General features: G+C 35.0%; 1 protein-coding gene across 1 annotated transcript in view; it reads right to left on the bottom strand.

The window, feature by feature from the left end:
- Positions 1 to 15,041, bottom strand: part of ME1 (malic enzyme 1) — a 169,837-nt gene that overhangs the window by 18,274 nt on the left and 136,522 nt on the right. Inside the window, exons 8-9 of the mRNA XM_031455990.2 lie at positions 7,837 to 7,934; positions 6,109 to 6,222 (exon numbers count right to left, since the gene is read on the bottom strand). Coding sequence (XP_031311850.2) covers positions 6,109 to 6,222; positions 7,837 to 7,934 — 212 coding nt within the window. The remainder of the gene's footprint in view (positions 1 to 6,108; positions 6,223 to 7,836; positions 7,935 to 15,041) is intronic.

The following is a 15,041-nucleotide window of genomic DNA, read 5'->3' as shown; positions in this document are numbered from 1 at the left end:
GATAGCTGACTAATATGGGGGATGATTTTAATTTTGATTACATATTCCACTATTTCTTTTTACCCAATGTGCTTCCTATCAGCTGCTTTGAAAATATGAATTTCCTTTCCCTGAAATGCTTTGATGAAAAGAATGCTTTTGCAACCCATCTGCTACCTCAACATCCTTATTACTGCTTAGTTACTTGGCAAAAAATAATCCTGCATTATTAGAGAGAGAAATTCTGATCATGAATAGGAGTAAGAATTTAGAACCATTAGATAGCTTTACAGTATTTAACTATCTCAATTATTTCTGAACTATTTCTGGAAGTAGTGTAAATTAAAATTCATGACTATTTTCATTCTCACAACAATGAAAATTCTGTAGGACAGGTGCTAAATAAAGTTGCAGCTTGGGGAGACATGTTTCCTGGAAATAGTAACTTTCAGCTTCTAGAATTCTAAACTAAACACGACACAATTTTGGCTTGTTTCTCTTTCCCAGGAATGCATATACTCAACTGCAGGTGTAAAGGTAGGTACACTACCCTAAAATTTATCTGAGGCCCTACATGGCAATTATTGCAGAACTCCAAATTGCTCCTAGCATGACCTCCAGTACACTGGAGGCTATATTCCCAGACTCCCTTGCAGCTAGGGTCTGCTTTAAATCTTGCATTCCCCAAGTTGATGTAAGTTCCCAGGACCTTGAAGGAGAAATGGGCATCACGAAGGAGTAGCCATGTGGCTCTTCTGGAAGCTCGTGGTGGTGGCAGTGTTCATTTTAGGGCAGATGTGGCAATCTCTAGTATTTAATCCACCGCCAACAGGTGGCTGTTAAGTAATGCTTTAGAGATTTGCTTTTAGGGTGTTTTCATAGACCAGGAAACCTGTCTAATATTAGAACCTCTGCTAGGTTTTCTAACAGAGAAAAAAGATCTCAGAAAAATTATTCACCTACTCCAAACTGGCTATGGTCATCTCAACTCAATGTTATGTAATCTTGAAGGCTGCCAAGAAAACGCGAATCTCTTAGTGAAGACAGTATGAATCACACGGTTTACCTGTTGGTCTTCTGGTTCCCACCTGACAAGGATTAAGTATTATGTGAATACACTCCATTAAAGGAGTAACCGACACTGAATATGGTCCAGGAATTACCATACTTCCTAGATCTTGCTTTCAATGTTATCTTAATGCATTCTAGAATCATATTTTCTTCTTTAATAACAGTGAAACATTGTAATTCATCTATACTTGCGGTATTCTTTGAAATAGAAAACAGAAACCCCACTGAAAGGATTGTGAGCAAAAAGGACATTTATACGAGTTTCAGGATTATTAACAGAATAACAAAAGGAAGTACTAAAAATTGTTTTAAGAGGAAAATATGCCACTAACTTGTTTAAAAAATGCTTGGGCTCACAAAACAGTATGATTCCACACAATCCATGTAAAACAGGGTGGCCCACAGCATAAAATGGAAGAATTAGAAGCTCACAGGGAAGGCCTCCTAAAAACATCTGGGTGTTTCCAGTCTGAAAAAACAACTGATTCCTGACCAGCTACTGACAAACAATATGACAATGAGACTATATCCAAACTGCTTCCGGTATAGAGTTTTAAATACATTTGCACATGATCTCCATAAAAAATGGAAATCGATTCATTTTCATTATATTACCAAGCCAAGAAGTAGCCTCCAACATGAGAAAATAAAACTAGCATGAGTAAAAGTCTTAAAAATTATTTTACTGGCACCTGAAATAACCAAATTCGACCTTGAATAATCCGAATTACACTGCCGCTACAAGTAACATGCAAATAAGAGAAGAGGGTCTAGTCTGTTTATACTGAATGTGGATCCACAAATCCATAGTGTGGAATGATATTAAAAGACATTGAATAATCTGAGCGTGAAAGAGACACAATCCCTATTTTCTTGGTTCAATAATTCAAAATATTTTCCTGAGTGCAGTGTCCAAGATTACCCCGAACAGCAAATTTTTAAAAATTTAGAAGCATTTTATAAGTTGTCCTCACAACTACTGGCTGCTGTCAATAGAGCATTAGTTTGTGATACATTTTGTTGGCTTAGGGACATGAATAAATAACTAGTAGCAGAATGCATTCTAACAGCCAACAGTAAATACACGGATGTTACTTCTGAAAATCTTAAATGACATGCAAAAAATATAAAGAAAATCTTCCCACTTAGATACAGAAAATGCCATCTGCAAATATTGGAGATTGGTGATGATGACAACATGATGAGAACGAACCTGATCTGGTCTTTCCAAAGCTAACGAAGCTCCAGACTCACCTGAGGAAAAATGGATTCCTCAGCCTCGTTGCCAGATATTTTAATTCAATTCTGGGATCAGGCCCTGGAATCTGGATTTTTTTAAAGCTTCTCAGGTGATTTGAGTGATTAGCCAGTTCTGAGAATCACTGCACTGAAGGACTCATCAGAGCTCTACCAGATGCATTTTTAAAAAGGTACAGGGTATATTTTCAAAACAGCATAAAATGATGACTTCTAAAGAAAACAAGCTACAGAATAACGTAAAAGCACAGATTTCTAGGACTACACTTTTGGCTGGCAACCTGAGATTTAATGAAAAGTACTTAACGTGGCTCAAACCCCCTAAGTTTCCTGGCGTAAGAAGCAAATCATAAAGAACGTAGTAAACATTGTATGAAAAGATGTATGCTTTTATCATGAACATCTTACTTTATTAATCATAGTAACAGCACTGGCAGCTCCTAGCCGCAAAGCCAGACTTGCCAGAAGACATTCATCTAGCAAGAAACAAATTACCTACAGCCTCACCCCCAAGGGCTTAATTCTTGGTAGTGACTTAGGAACGCAGAGAGAATAACTGAAAGAGGGCCAGGAGTCATGCCTGCTGGCACGACTGACGGGTTCTCCGTGCCAAAAACAGAAGAATCAAAAGACAAAACAAAGTTCTCCCCAAGTATTTTCTATACCATTTTCAAGGTTGATGTGACAATCTGGATTAGATTAAAAAACTATTGGAATGTGACCTTCTGTAGATCTGATAATATTCAGGCAAACGCCTTTACCTCTGGGCTTCTATTTAAGTCTCGCTTTTTTCCTCTTTTCAAGATCCAATTTGGAATCCACCTTCTTGGTGCCAATAACTTCAGTTGGAAGTGGAGAGAGAAAATTTATTTTCTCTTCACTCTCCCTTTTCAGGACCCCTTGCTGAAATGCTTCTTGCCTTCTTTTGGCAAAGGGCATGTGAACACTTTTTAATCTCAGAAATCCCAAATCTTACGGTGTTTCTTTCTTTTTTTTTTAAGAGTCTCTAATTAAACCAAATGTATTATAGGTAGCTGGGAATTTCTTCTGAATGTTATTATTTCTTTAGTCTCTCCACTACCCCCTCCTTGTTTTGTGCTGATTCTTAGCACAGGATAGAAGACACAACCACACTGAATTTCTCCATTTCACAAGCACATAGGTTCTGATGGGGGTGGGGAAGATAGGTGGCTAAGAATGTCAAGAGTTAGCATTCCATGACCCAGGAAAGGTGTAACACTGATAAATGTGCATTCCTTCCTAAGCACAGGCACTAGAAGAACTCTTGAATGCACGTCTGCTTGGACAACATGCCCCATTTTCCTGGCCTGTTTTTGTTGTCAAATCATGAGTTCATCAGAGTCAAACCTGACCCCTCTTTATCTGCAGACAGAACCCTCCTAGCACACTGTCTGTCAGGAACGTTCCACTTACGACACAAGTATGTGCGCTTGTTAAAGAGCTGAGAGCTGGGTTTCATCATCTCCGGACAGATTAAAAGGAGATAAATGATGTGACGAAGGTATTTTCCATGTTAGAGGCTGACAAAGGGGTGCAGAGTGGTCATAATTTAAGATAATAGGTGGTTAACTCCATCAGCATTTAACTTTGTGCGGTTAAAACATCCACAATTGTCTGACTGTCTACAAGACTCGTGTACATAACCTTCTGCCTCTGCTCTTGTTAACAGCTACAGATACATCGATCATACTCTATAAGAAACAGAAAAGAGGGAGAAAAAAAAAAATCAAGCCAGGTACTTTTTACCAAGCTTCGAAGTCTCTTCGGTGTAGATTTTTTTTTTTTAAACCACAGTGTATGAAATACATTAACCATCGTTCAAGGTGGTGATAGTACTACTGGCTAAAATTCTGATAAAATCACAAGGGAAAGGAAAACTTTTTCTTTACAGCATGGAGTTTCAAGCCCTAGACCTAAAGATTAAACTCTCAGGAAGGAGATAACTATATTGTCAAAACCACTCTTAGAACATATAAAATATTTTTACTCACTGTCTCTTTCACAGGAGCCAAACTTTTAACTATAAATATAAAGCAAAAAATTTTTTAAATAATTGAAAACAGAATAATGTAAAACAGAACAAAATAAAGTTAAAATCAAAACAAAACACCATAGTCTTAAGTCTCATTCTAGGTTACATGAAGGGTATCCTTCAGGATCTCTACTAATATACTACTTTTTATTTTTGAGTTTTCTATCCTAGTATTCATTTGGCTTATTAGTGAAAGATAAAATGTATTACTTAAGGAATAGATTAAGCCTGGATTGGTTTGTTTTGTGGCTTCTTGTCCTCCCCCAAAATGCTCCAAATTATCACTGCAAAATGCAAACACTAGTCATGCTGCCAGTGTTCACTTTTTCATCCTTTCTTTACTGTATTTACTCTCCCTCTAATTTTTATTTTGGAAGGATTTCTTTTAAACCAAGAATTGGATTTTTATATTAAAATGGACTAGTATTAGTTGGTTAAATAGGTATGTCAATTGTTTCTTGCTATAAGATGCTAACCTAAGATATCTGGATATTACCAATGACCAAATAATCCATTTCAATCAACCTCACTGATACTGATGAGTTATTTAAAATATTGATATTTATAGCCATATGAATATAAGGTAAATGATGGAAAACGCTACAGATGTGATACTGAAAATGAGAACTGAAAACAGAAAACACATTAGAATAATGATCATCTTGTCTGATGATGATGTAACTCCATAAATGAGCTAACCTCACAGTTTTACTTTTTTAGTTCTTGGTTTTATGTCTTAAAGACTGAAGGAGTTTGACTAATAAAAATTTTTATTTAGAGCCTTAAGATAATTTTTATACATTATAAACAATCGTATTTCAAGTTAATGAAATGAGTAAAATGATTATTATTGGTTCTCAAGAGAGGATATAAAAATACAAAGGATAAAGGATAACAAACACAAAAAAATGTAAAATTGAAAGCAAGATTATACTAATTTAGTAGTTACTCTAAGATTTATTATTTCTGCCACAAAAATCAACATCATAATTTCGACTTCTTAAAAACATTAAAGAAAAAGTGGCTAACTGAAGCTTCATATGTTTCTTTTATATTAAATAGTGTACAAGCTATTACATATATAACAATCTTTTAAAACGTAACTTTATTTACCTTGGCAAGCAGAATATACCCAGTTCTTTATCTTGGCAAGTCAAAGACATGAAGTAAGAGTGACTGATTAGGTCTAGGCAACAATTTCACAGTTACTCCAAATACTAGTCATGCTATGATCCACGTTATTCCAAGTATTGTAACCCATGGAATCTGGAGTCCACTCAGTTCAGTAAGTCTATGTTAGAATAATTTGAGATGCTAAAATCTATGCACTTTTATGAAGATTTCACTTTAAAATGTCATTAGAAATCACAAAAGAAAACCACCACCGTGGGCTTTCACTTTTCAAATTCTTGAATGTATCACATCCTTAAGTACAGCCCAGTGTACTCTGTGTTTCATCTGTATCCGTATCAGACAGCATCACTTGGAAACTAAACTCATTCACGTGGACTGACAACCCATGGAGTTGTAAGGCGCCTACTCACAGCACAGACAGCTTCCAGAGCTGAGCCACAGTGCTCTTCTTTATTCAGAGGAGTGTCAGTATCCACTGACATGGGCATTGGTGTGTAATGGCTGCTCTTTTCACACAGTGTTGGGTGGGAGGTGGGTGCAAACAGTCATCTTTGAGATGGGCATTCAGAATGGAATATTGATTCTTATTCTGGTTAAAAATGACAAATTCTTACCTTTACTATTAATCCTTTTGAGTCAACCAACCATATCTTTTTTATGGCTTCCTCCTTGGGTAAACCTTCTTTTTCCATGGCCATAACAATCAGGTGTGCAATCCCTAAGGCAGCCTGAAAACAAAAATTTAAAGTTGTTCCCCATAATAATCTCTTAGCAAGAGTTCCACCTCACCTCATTTTGTCTCTTTTAATAAGAAAGTACAAAACTGCTCTGTCTGTTGACCTAAAGAGTTATATTCATTCATTTATACCAGGAGCAAAGTATTCCTGTCACATTTAGGTTAAGCTAAGTGATAAGTATTTATACTTCTTATTACAACAGAACCACTATTTTGTGCCGATATTCAGCCACAGATAAACCAGTGATACCCTTGACTGTCAGCATTTTTAATTTTGTTCATACAATTAAGATTTTCTCCAACAAGAAAACACTGCATTTAAAATAAAGAACTGCTCAACCTTTTATTTGACTACACTGTTTATTGTTCGGTTCAGGTACTGCTAATTGAACTTGAAAAATGAAGCCTGGTCATTTGGATGGGAATTTGACCAATTAGGCAAGAAAATGAAACACATAAAATCTGTGTTCCCCCACATTTATTTACTCTCTTCATTTGGACAAAGAAAGTACTGTGAAATTTTTTGCAAGATGAAAAGAATCAACATCTTCGGTATATGATAGATTTTGAGATAATTTGTGAAATTTCCAAAACCTTTATAGGGACAAACAAATGTCAGTTTTGAATCATCCAACCATGAACACCTCCTGTCCTGCTGAGGACCAAGGATTGGCCTGTGCCACTCAACAAAACCCTTTGGAAATTTGAAGAAGTCCATTAAAATTAAGTACAGCATGTAACAATTCACAGAAATAAAAAACTCAAATATTAATGAGCTATAATTTACCTTTGATTTTTATTCTGATATGAGAATAAATCTGACTTCCATCCTAAATACTTTCCCATATTTGTATTTTGGCATGTAAATACCAGCTTCATGTATTTTGTTTTATTTTAAGAACAAGTAAATTCAAAACCAACACAAGATACATAATTTCCAGCTGTATAATACTCTTATTCATAATCATATTAAATTTGAAAATTTAAAGCTTCTTAAAATATGGATAGCCACAAAGTATTTTTCCATTTATTGCATTCCATAGTGCTAAAAAGACGTTGGCAGTTTTCTTACAAGAAGCCTAAACTAAACTTGACAGTATAATTTCTATTTGGGGGGTGAGTTATAATTGCTGGAGTCTCATTTTCTTCTTTCATATTATTAATTTTCTAAAGATAACAGAAAACAGTATTGTTTTTTTGTCTTCCTGCCACACCTTCCAACAATTTAAAATGTGTCAGTTATTTTGCATGTGAATGGTTATAATGCATAATGAATCTCTACTTCAAAATATTTTTTTCTTAAAAACTTGTATATAGTTATATTCATGCACATTGAATTGTGAGTCAAGGTAAGAAAATTTTTGTATGTGACACTGGAGGATACTAAAAATTAGCGTCAGCTGTAATAGCTTAAATTTAAAGGTTTCTCTATATAATTAATCATACAATGGAAACCTTTTTAATTGGGGGAATCTTTCAATAAAACCTACAGCTGCAATATACTAAAAATTTGAAAGAATACCTCCAACATCAAATTAATGAACAATTCAAGTGAATGTTATGCTCACTGGCTTAGAAGAATGTAAGCACTGTATAAGGCAGGTACCTCTCCAGCTCCCTGGAATAGTACTGTTTGATCAGACAGCTTGTTCTTGGTTATTCGAAGGGCTGCGAGGATGCCGGCGACTGCAACAGACGCTGTTCCTACAACAAGTAAGACACGCCATGAGCGATCCTCAAACGGGCGCTGCAGAGTCCCAAGCCTCACGTCCTTACTCACATCTTGAAATCATCACACACCAGGTTAACTGGTGCAGAAAGGGAAACTGCAGTTGTCCGATCTCATGCCGGCATGGTACGTGACATTCTCAGGTTGCTGACATCAGTCTTTTAAGATAGCAACTTACTACTTTTGAAAACTCTCCAAAAAGAAAGTTCCATGGCTTAATTTGGTGATGCAACAAATAAGAACGTGGAATTTGGATTCTGATGTGGATTTCCAGCTCCACCTGCTAACCAGCTGAATGAATTTAGAGAAATTACTGTGTGTATCAATTTCTTCAGCTGTAAAATAGTTGTACTATTTGAGACCAAAGAGTACCAAGTGCTATTAGAAAATTAAAATGCTTTGCTTTTCTATTGGAAAAATGAACAATTAGTAGCAATTAGAATCTAATGTCACTGCGGTCTTCTTTTTTTTAACATTTTTTATTGATTTATAATCATTTTACAATGTTGTGTCAAATTACACTGCGGTCTTTATTTAATTGGCTTCCTACCTATGACAAGTCATTGGTGGTTCCCAAAGGTGCTGGACAAAATGAATATAAAATTTATTTAGGATAAAAAAAGTGAGTTTTCCTCATGTCTTATTGTTGTAGAAACCTCATCAGTTCTAATTTTATTACTTTTCCATGTAAGCTTTCATAGATCACAGAGCAGTTCTTTTGCTTTGAACATAATTACACCGCTCAACTTCTTCATGGTTCACGTCTGAAACAAAACTCTGTCACTCTTTGTAGTACTTCCCAGCTGTACCTACAATTTACTCTTTTAAAGTAACATTCCACCTATGATTCCCAGATCACTCAGCTCAGCACTAAAGCTGAGCAAAATTTAAAACACCCTCCTTTGGTTAAAAAAACATAGATTAGAATAGGTTTGATGAATGACACAGTGATGAAGTGTTATGTAAGCCAAGCACCAAAGATGCACTAAACATTTTGCCATCAGTAGATTTCTTCTTTTCAACCTTTTGGTTGCTATAAAATTTGGAAGTCATAAATAAGGTTGTAATAAATGATAATTACAGAGACCTGCATGTCTCTTACAAGTTTTTTATTTAGGAACACAACAGCATGGATCACAAAAATAAAATGCTTGTAATCTTGACTCACCAAACAATAAATTTTGGACTGTAGTAAGTCACATATTACACAAAGGAGTCTCTTCTATACATTATTTTAAATGAATGCCTGCATAACAATGTGGCTGATCTACGTAGGAAAGATACCATGGCAGGATTAGAATGCATCTGTCTCATACATCAAGGAAGAGTCACTAGAGTTGTTAAATAGGTGAAAAGAGAGTTTTAATTAGAGAGGCATATCTATCCAGTCACTAGATAAATAGTCATTCACAAATAATACCTCAAGCTGTCTAAGTTGGCCAGAAGTTTGGATTTGAGGGACTCTAAGCTCCTTCCAACTCTGAGATCCTGTAACTTCAAGAGTGCAGAATCCACCAGCACTGTAAGATTTAACCAGCTGAAGAGTCAAAGCTGAAGGTATCCATCAGCAATCACGGTTTCTGTATTACTGTATTGATTTTAAACAGAACTGGGCATTTAAGGGTAGACAGAAAAAAATATTCTAAATGATCCTAACTATACTGTGTGACTTATTTTAATACGGTTATGCCGCATCATTGTATATTAAAACTCACAATGTTTTAAGTTTAGACATATGACCCCAAATAAGGCAAAGTAAGTCTCTATCTACACTGGGTATCAGAGTCTTACATTTAAATGTATATTCTATAATATTTCCTGAGGACAAAATGAAACATCTAAACCTCTCTTTACAGAATTAATTAGTAAAATTAGAAAGATATTTTTAGCACTACCAAAAAGTTACCTTGAACATGAATGTTATACATGGCCTGGTACTACCTTGATTTGAATTTCATTGCAGCCAAGGGAGTCAATGTGGCAACTTGATATTACATCAAAACGGGAGTCTCCACAATAAAATGTTCCAAAACAACTTTTGTCTTGAGATTGAAAACTAAACTTTTAGTAAACCAAAGACAGGTTAAAGTTTATCCTTGTACTGTCATTTTTAAGTACTTAATATTTAACATGATTAGTGAGATGCTAAAAAGGATCAGTCTTAAAAGTGCAGAAACTTCTCTTTGTATCTGTAATAAACAACCTTATCATTAAAAGCAGCACCAGTTATGCTGTGCTTTTGATGTGGTTATTAAATATCAGTCTCATCTTTTATCAAAGAATGACTTCTACTAATGCAATTAATTTGTTAAATCTGAGGAGAATTACTATATAAAGCTAGTAGAGGAGACTTCTGTGTAATCAAATAATGATAATCCTCATCTGCTTTACTAAATATAAATAAACAGATCAGACGAAGCACAAGAACTAGAAGCAGCAGGAGGAGGAGGAGACCTGCTCCGGCAGGGACTGCGGCATTCAGAGCACAGACTACCCGAGTGCAGACTCAATGGAGGACTCAGGGGAGAAGCCCAGGACCTCAGGGAGGAGGACACCCCAGGCAGAAAAGGCACGTGCAAACACATGGAGGCAGGGATGACTGTTTAATGATTTTTAAATCGGGGACTGAACACATACTTTAGTTTTTCTTCCCCCCAACAAATTCTACTTAAACAACAGAAAGAAGATTTTAAGAAAATCAAAGAGTTTGACACAACATTATAAAATGACTATAACTCAGTAAAAAAAAAAAAAAAAAAAAAGTTTAAAAAAAAGAAAATCAAAGAGACCAGGAGAAGAGGAGAGTAAGAAAATTTTAGAAGCTGGAAGACGACAGGCCATGAGAAAGCTAAATTCTTGGCTGGCCATGGGGAATGCTAAGAAACAATCAGACTGACACAGCAAAACTGTCAACAGGCCTGGGTGAAGGAGACATGAAGTATGCCCGGAAGTGGGGAGATAAGAGGGGCAAAACACAGGAAGCTGGCCAAATTCTCAGCAGTTAGAACCAAGGTCCATCTCCCTTTCCTCTGGCATACAGCTGACTCTCCCACACTCTGGCGTCTGGAAAGACACTAGAGGTTTATTTTCTAGAGAGGGTCTCCGGACTGTAAGGCACCAGACATAACTAAGATTCCAGGGATCACTGGGTGGAAGGGCGCCACACTGAAAATAAGAAGATTAAATGAAAGTTTACATTCTCAATATGGGGGGAGGGTATAGCTCAGTGGTAAAGCGCATGCTTTGCATGCACAAGGTCCTGGGTTCAATTCCTAGTACCTCCATTCAATAAATAAACAAACAAGCAAACAAACAAACGAACAAACCTAATTACCCTCCCCCCCCAAAAAAAACAAAAACAAACAAACAAAAAATATAATTCTCAATATGGAGACCCCAATCCTCTACTTGGCCCCAAGAATACTGGCAGAAAATCAATACTGGCAGAAATAATGAAAAACATAATAATAAACAAATCGCCTATAATCCCACTGTCTAGGTATAATAATTTTGAACATTCTGATATACATTCTTACAAATTTTTTCTACATGTGACATATGCAAATTCAAGTTTTAATTTATAATAAAAATCTCATGCTATGTTTCCTATTTATACTTTTTATTACTTTAAAATATACTGTGACTGTCTTACCCTGTCAATGATATAAAATATTATTTTGTATAGTTATAATGTTCTATAGGGTGAACAGGTGATAATTTATTTAACCAAGCCTATATTTTTGGGTATTTAGAGTGCTTCTGATTTTGTCATTAAAAATAACATCACAATAAATATCCTCAGCTAAAGAGACATCCTGCCAAAAAAGACATACAAATGGCCAACAGGTATATGAAATGGCATTCACCATCACTAATCACCAGGGAAATGCCAATCAAAACCAGAATGGACTATCACGTCACACCTGTCTTTATGGCTTTATCAAAAAGACAAGGGACTCGCATGTAGTTTGCTGTATCATGCATTTCCCAAATTGCAATTCCTCTGCTATTTCTGAATAAATTTAATTCCTGGTAAAAAAAAAAAAAAGATAAAAATAATATGCGTTGGCAGGATGTGGGAAAAAGTGGACCCTGGTGCACTGTCAGTGGGAATGTAGTTTGGTGCAGCCTCTATGGAAAATAGTATGGAGATTCGTTGAGAAATTAAAACTGGAACAACCATGTGATCCAGCAATCTCACTCCTGGGTATTTATTCACAGGAAACAAAATCAGTATCTTATAAGGATACATTCACCCCTATGTTCACTGAAGCATTATTTATAATTGCCAAGACATGGAAACAACCCAAGTTATTTGAAAAATGAGTGGATAAAGAAAATGTGAGGTAGAGATATATATAAATATTATTCAGCCATAAAAAAGGAAATTCTATCATTTGTGACAACAGTGGTAGACCTTGAAGACATTATGTGAACTGAAATAAGTCAGACAGAGAAAAACAAATACTGTATGATCTCACTTACATGTGGAATCTAAAACAAAAACAAAAACAAAATACCAAACTTAAAAATATAGAGAACAGATTGACAGAGGTGGGGCAAAATGGATGAAAGGGGTCAAAAGGTACAAACTACCAATTATAAGACAATTATGTCCTGGTGATGTCATGTACAGCACAGTGTCTAAGTTAATAATATTATATTGTACACTGAAAGTTAGTAAGAAAGCAGATCTTAAAAGTTCTTATCACAGGAAAAAAATAATTTGTAATTATGTGTGGTGACAGATGTTAACTAAACTTATTGTGTTAGATGTTAACTAAACTAATCATTTAGCAATATATACATGTATCAAATCATTATGCTAAATGTATACCTAAAACTAATACAATGTTATATGTCAACTGTATCTCAATTTTTTAAATAAATAATAAATATTTAAACTACCTAAGCAAATGTCCTTGTACATTTGCTTTCCACACCTTTATTTGCTGAGGATAAATTTCTAAAAACAGAATTCTTAGATCAAAGATCTGTATATTATTAAGGTTTTTGACACATGTTGCCTCCCCAAGAGTTGTATCAATTTATATTCCCAGCATCAATGTACAAGAGTGTTCATTTTCTTTTTCTGTTTGCTCTTGTTTTTGTTTTTCATTGAGATATAGTCAGTTACAATGTGTCAATTTCTGGTATACAGCATAATGTCCCAGTCATGCATATACATACATACATATATATATTTTCATATTCTTTTTCACTGAAGGTTACTATAAGATACTGAATATACCTCCCTGTGCCATACAGAAGAAGTTTGTTTTTTACCTATTTTTATATATAACGGTTAACATTTGCAAATCTCAAACTCCCAAATGTATACCTTCCCACCCCGTTTCCCCAGTAACCATAAAATTGTTTACTATGTCTGTGAGTCTGTTTCTGTTTTGCAGATGAGTTCATTAGTGTCCTCTTTTTTGAAGAATGTTCATTTTCTTAAAGCATCATTAACAGGTGGGATTACAATAAAAATCTTTGCCAGTTTGATAGAAAAAAAGAGTTTCTCATTTGCTGTTTAATACACTCTTTAAAACTTTAAAACATGTTTCAGGCCAATGGTATTTCTTCTTTTGTGCAATGTCTGTTCTATCATGTCTTATTTTGATCTCTTCAATTATCATAGCATTTAGTATAAGATTAGGCTACATTTACCCTATTTTTAAAAATCCTAAAAAAATCAAACTAGTTTATCACGGCAAAAATTTCTATGTAAAATACTTAGAATGTCACAATAGAGAATAGCCATTCCAGAGAGGGTATTATAGAAAGAAAAATCTCTCTTTGAAGTTGATTTTAAATGACTAGAGGATGAGACCTTATTCTTTTGATATGAATTTGCTGAATTCTGATGGTCTCCAGATTACCTAATTAAATCTCCAGTTTCTTAACAGAGTTCATTTGCACATTTTTTCTAGTTAAAAATAATTTATAATTAAAATGCATTAAGGTCTAAATAAATTTTTGAACCAAATTCTCTATCATTTAAGATTGTTTTAGATAACAATATACTAGAATTTTAAAATATAGTAGATTTTTAAAAATCAAGTACTTTTCATAAAATACTAATAAATGTAAATAACACATCTGTTAAAGAGAAACGAAAAAGGTTCGCCCAAGGGTCTGGTGTAAAAACACTTATTTACATGGTAAGGCTCTAATAGTTACATAATTATTTTCATTGGCAATAGAATGCAATTTGTATGCCCACAATGAGGAAAGTATTACATTTGTGGGCAAAATGGTAAAAACATAAGGTTAAAAAGGTAAAACAGAAACATATGGGGATGATGTATCACTAAGGACACTAGTTTGGTGTGAAGAAACCAAAAGGTTATTGTTGGAACCCTGTAACTTTCCAAAATTTTTCTCTAGTCAGAGATTAGACCACTTTTCTCAAACTTAACTTCCTGTTGGCTAAGGCAGGAGCACACTAAAACTCCTACATGGAAATATGTGGACTGTATGTGTGCAGATTGTACTTTAGGGGAGATTAGTTGTGGGTGAAAAATGAGCTATTTAACGCCTCCACAGTGGTGACTTGCTGGGGGATGTTCTGCTGTGGATTCTCAGGGCAACTCCACAGGCAGTGCTTGTGGCCTTGGCTTGGCACTGACTCCAATTTCCTGTGCTACCAGCTTTAATTCTGATGGAGCCCAGCCCTTGACCTCTAAATTCTTGGCCATAGTTGATAGAAATTCTGACCCTAATTCCTAATTGCTCATTTTGTTTGATGACTAAGATTTAGTATTCTTTTTCTTAAACTAACCCTGATACCTATTAATTCTGCATAATGACTCAAAATTATGCATTACTGTTCTTTAACTTCTATACAGACATTTCTGTGAAACCTAAACAAAATCAAAACATATAGAATATTAAAGAGAGGACAGTATGGGCTTGATCAACAGTTAACTGGCAGCTATTTAAGAGGTTGCTGCAAAATGAATTGATAAGTGACTTGGACACTGATCTTCAAAGCCCAAGTCTGCAGGATCAAAGGCACTCTTATTCTTACACTGTATCTTCAAGTTAGGGGTGAAGCACATTAAAATTATACTGTCTTC

This window comes from Camelus dromedarius, chromosome 6 (assembly GCF_036321535.1).
Source record: "Camelus dromedarius isolate mCamDro1 chromosome 6, mCamDro1.pat, whole genome shotgun sequence".
Lineage (NCBI taxonomy): Eukaryota > Metazoa > Chordata > Mammalia > Artiodactyla > Camelidae > Camelus > Camelus dromedarius.
This window is presented reverse-complemented; position numbering and strand designations above follow the sequence as displayed.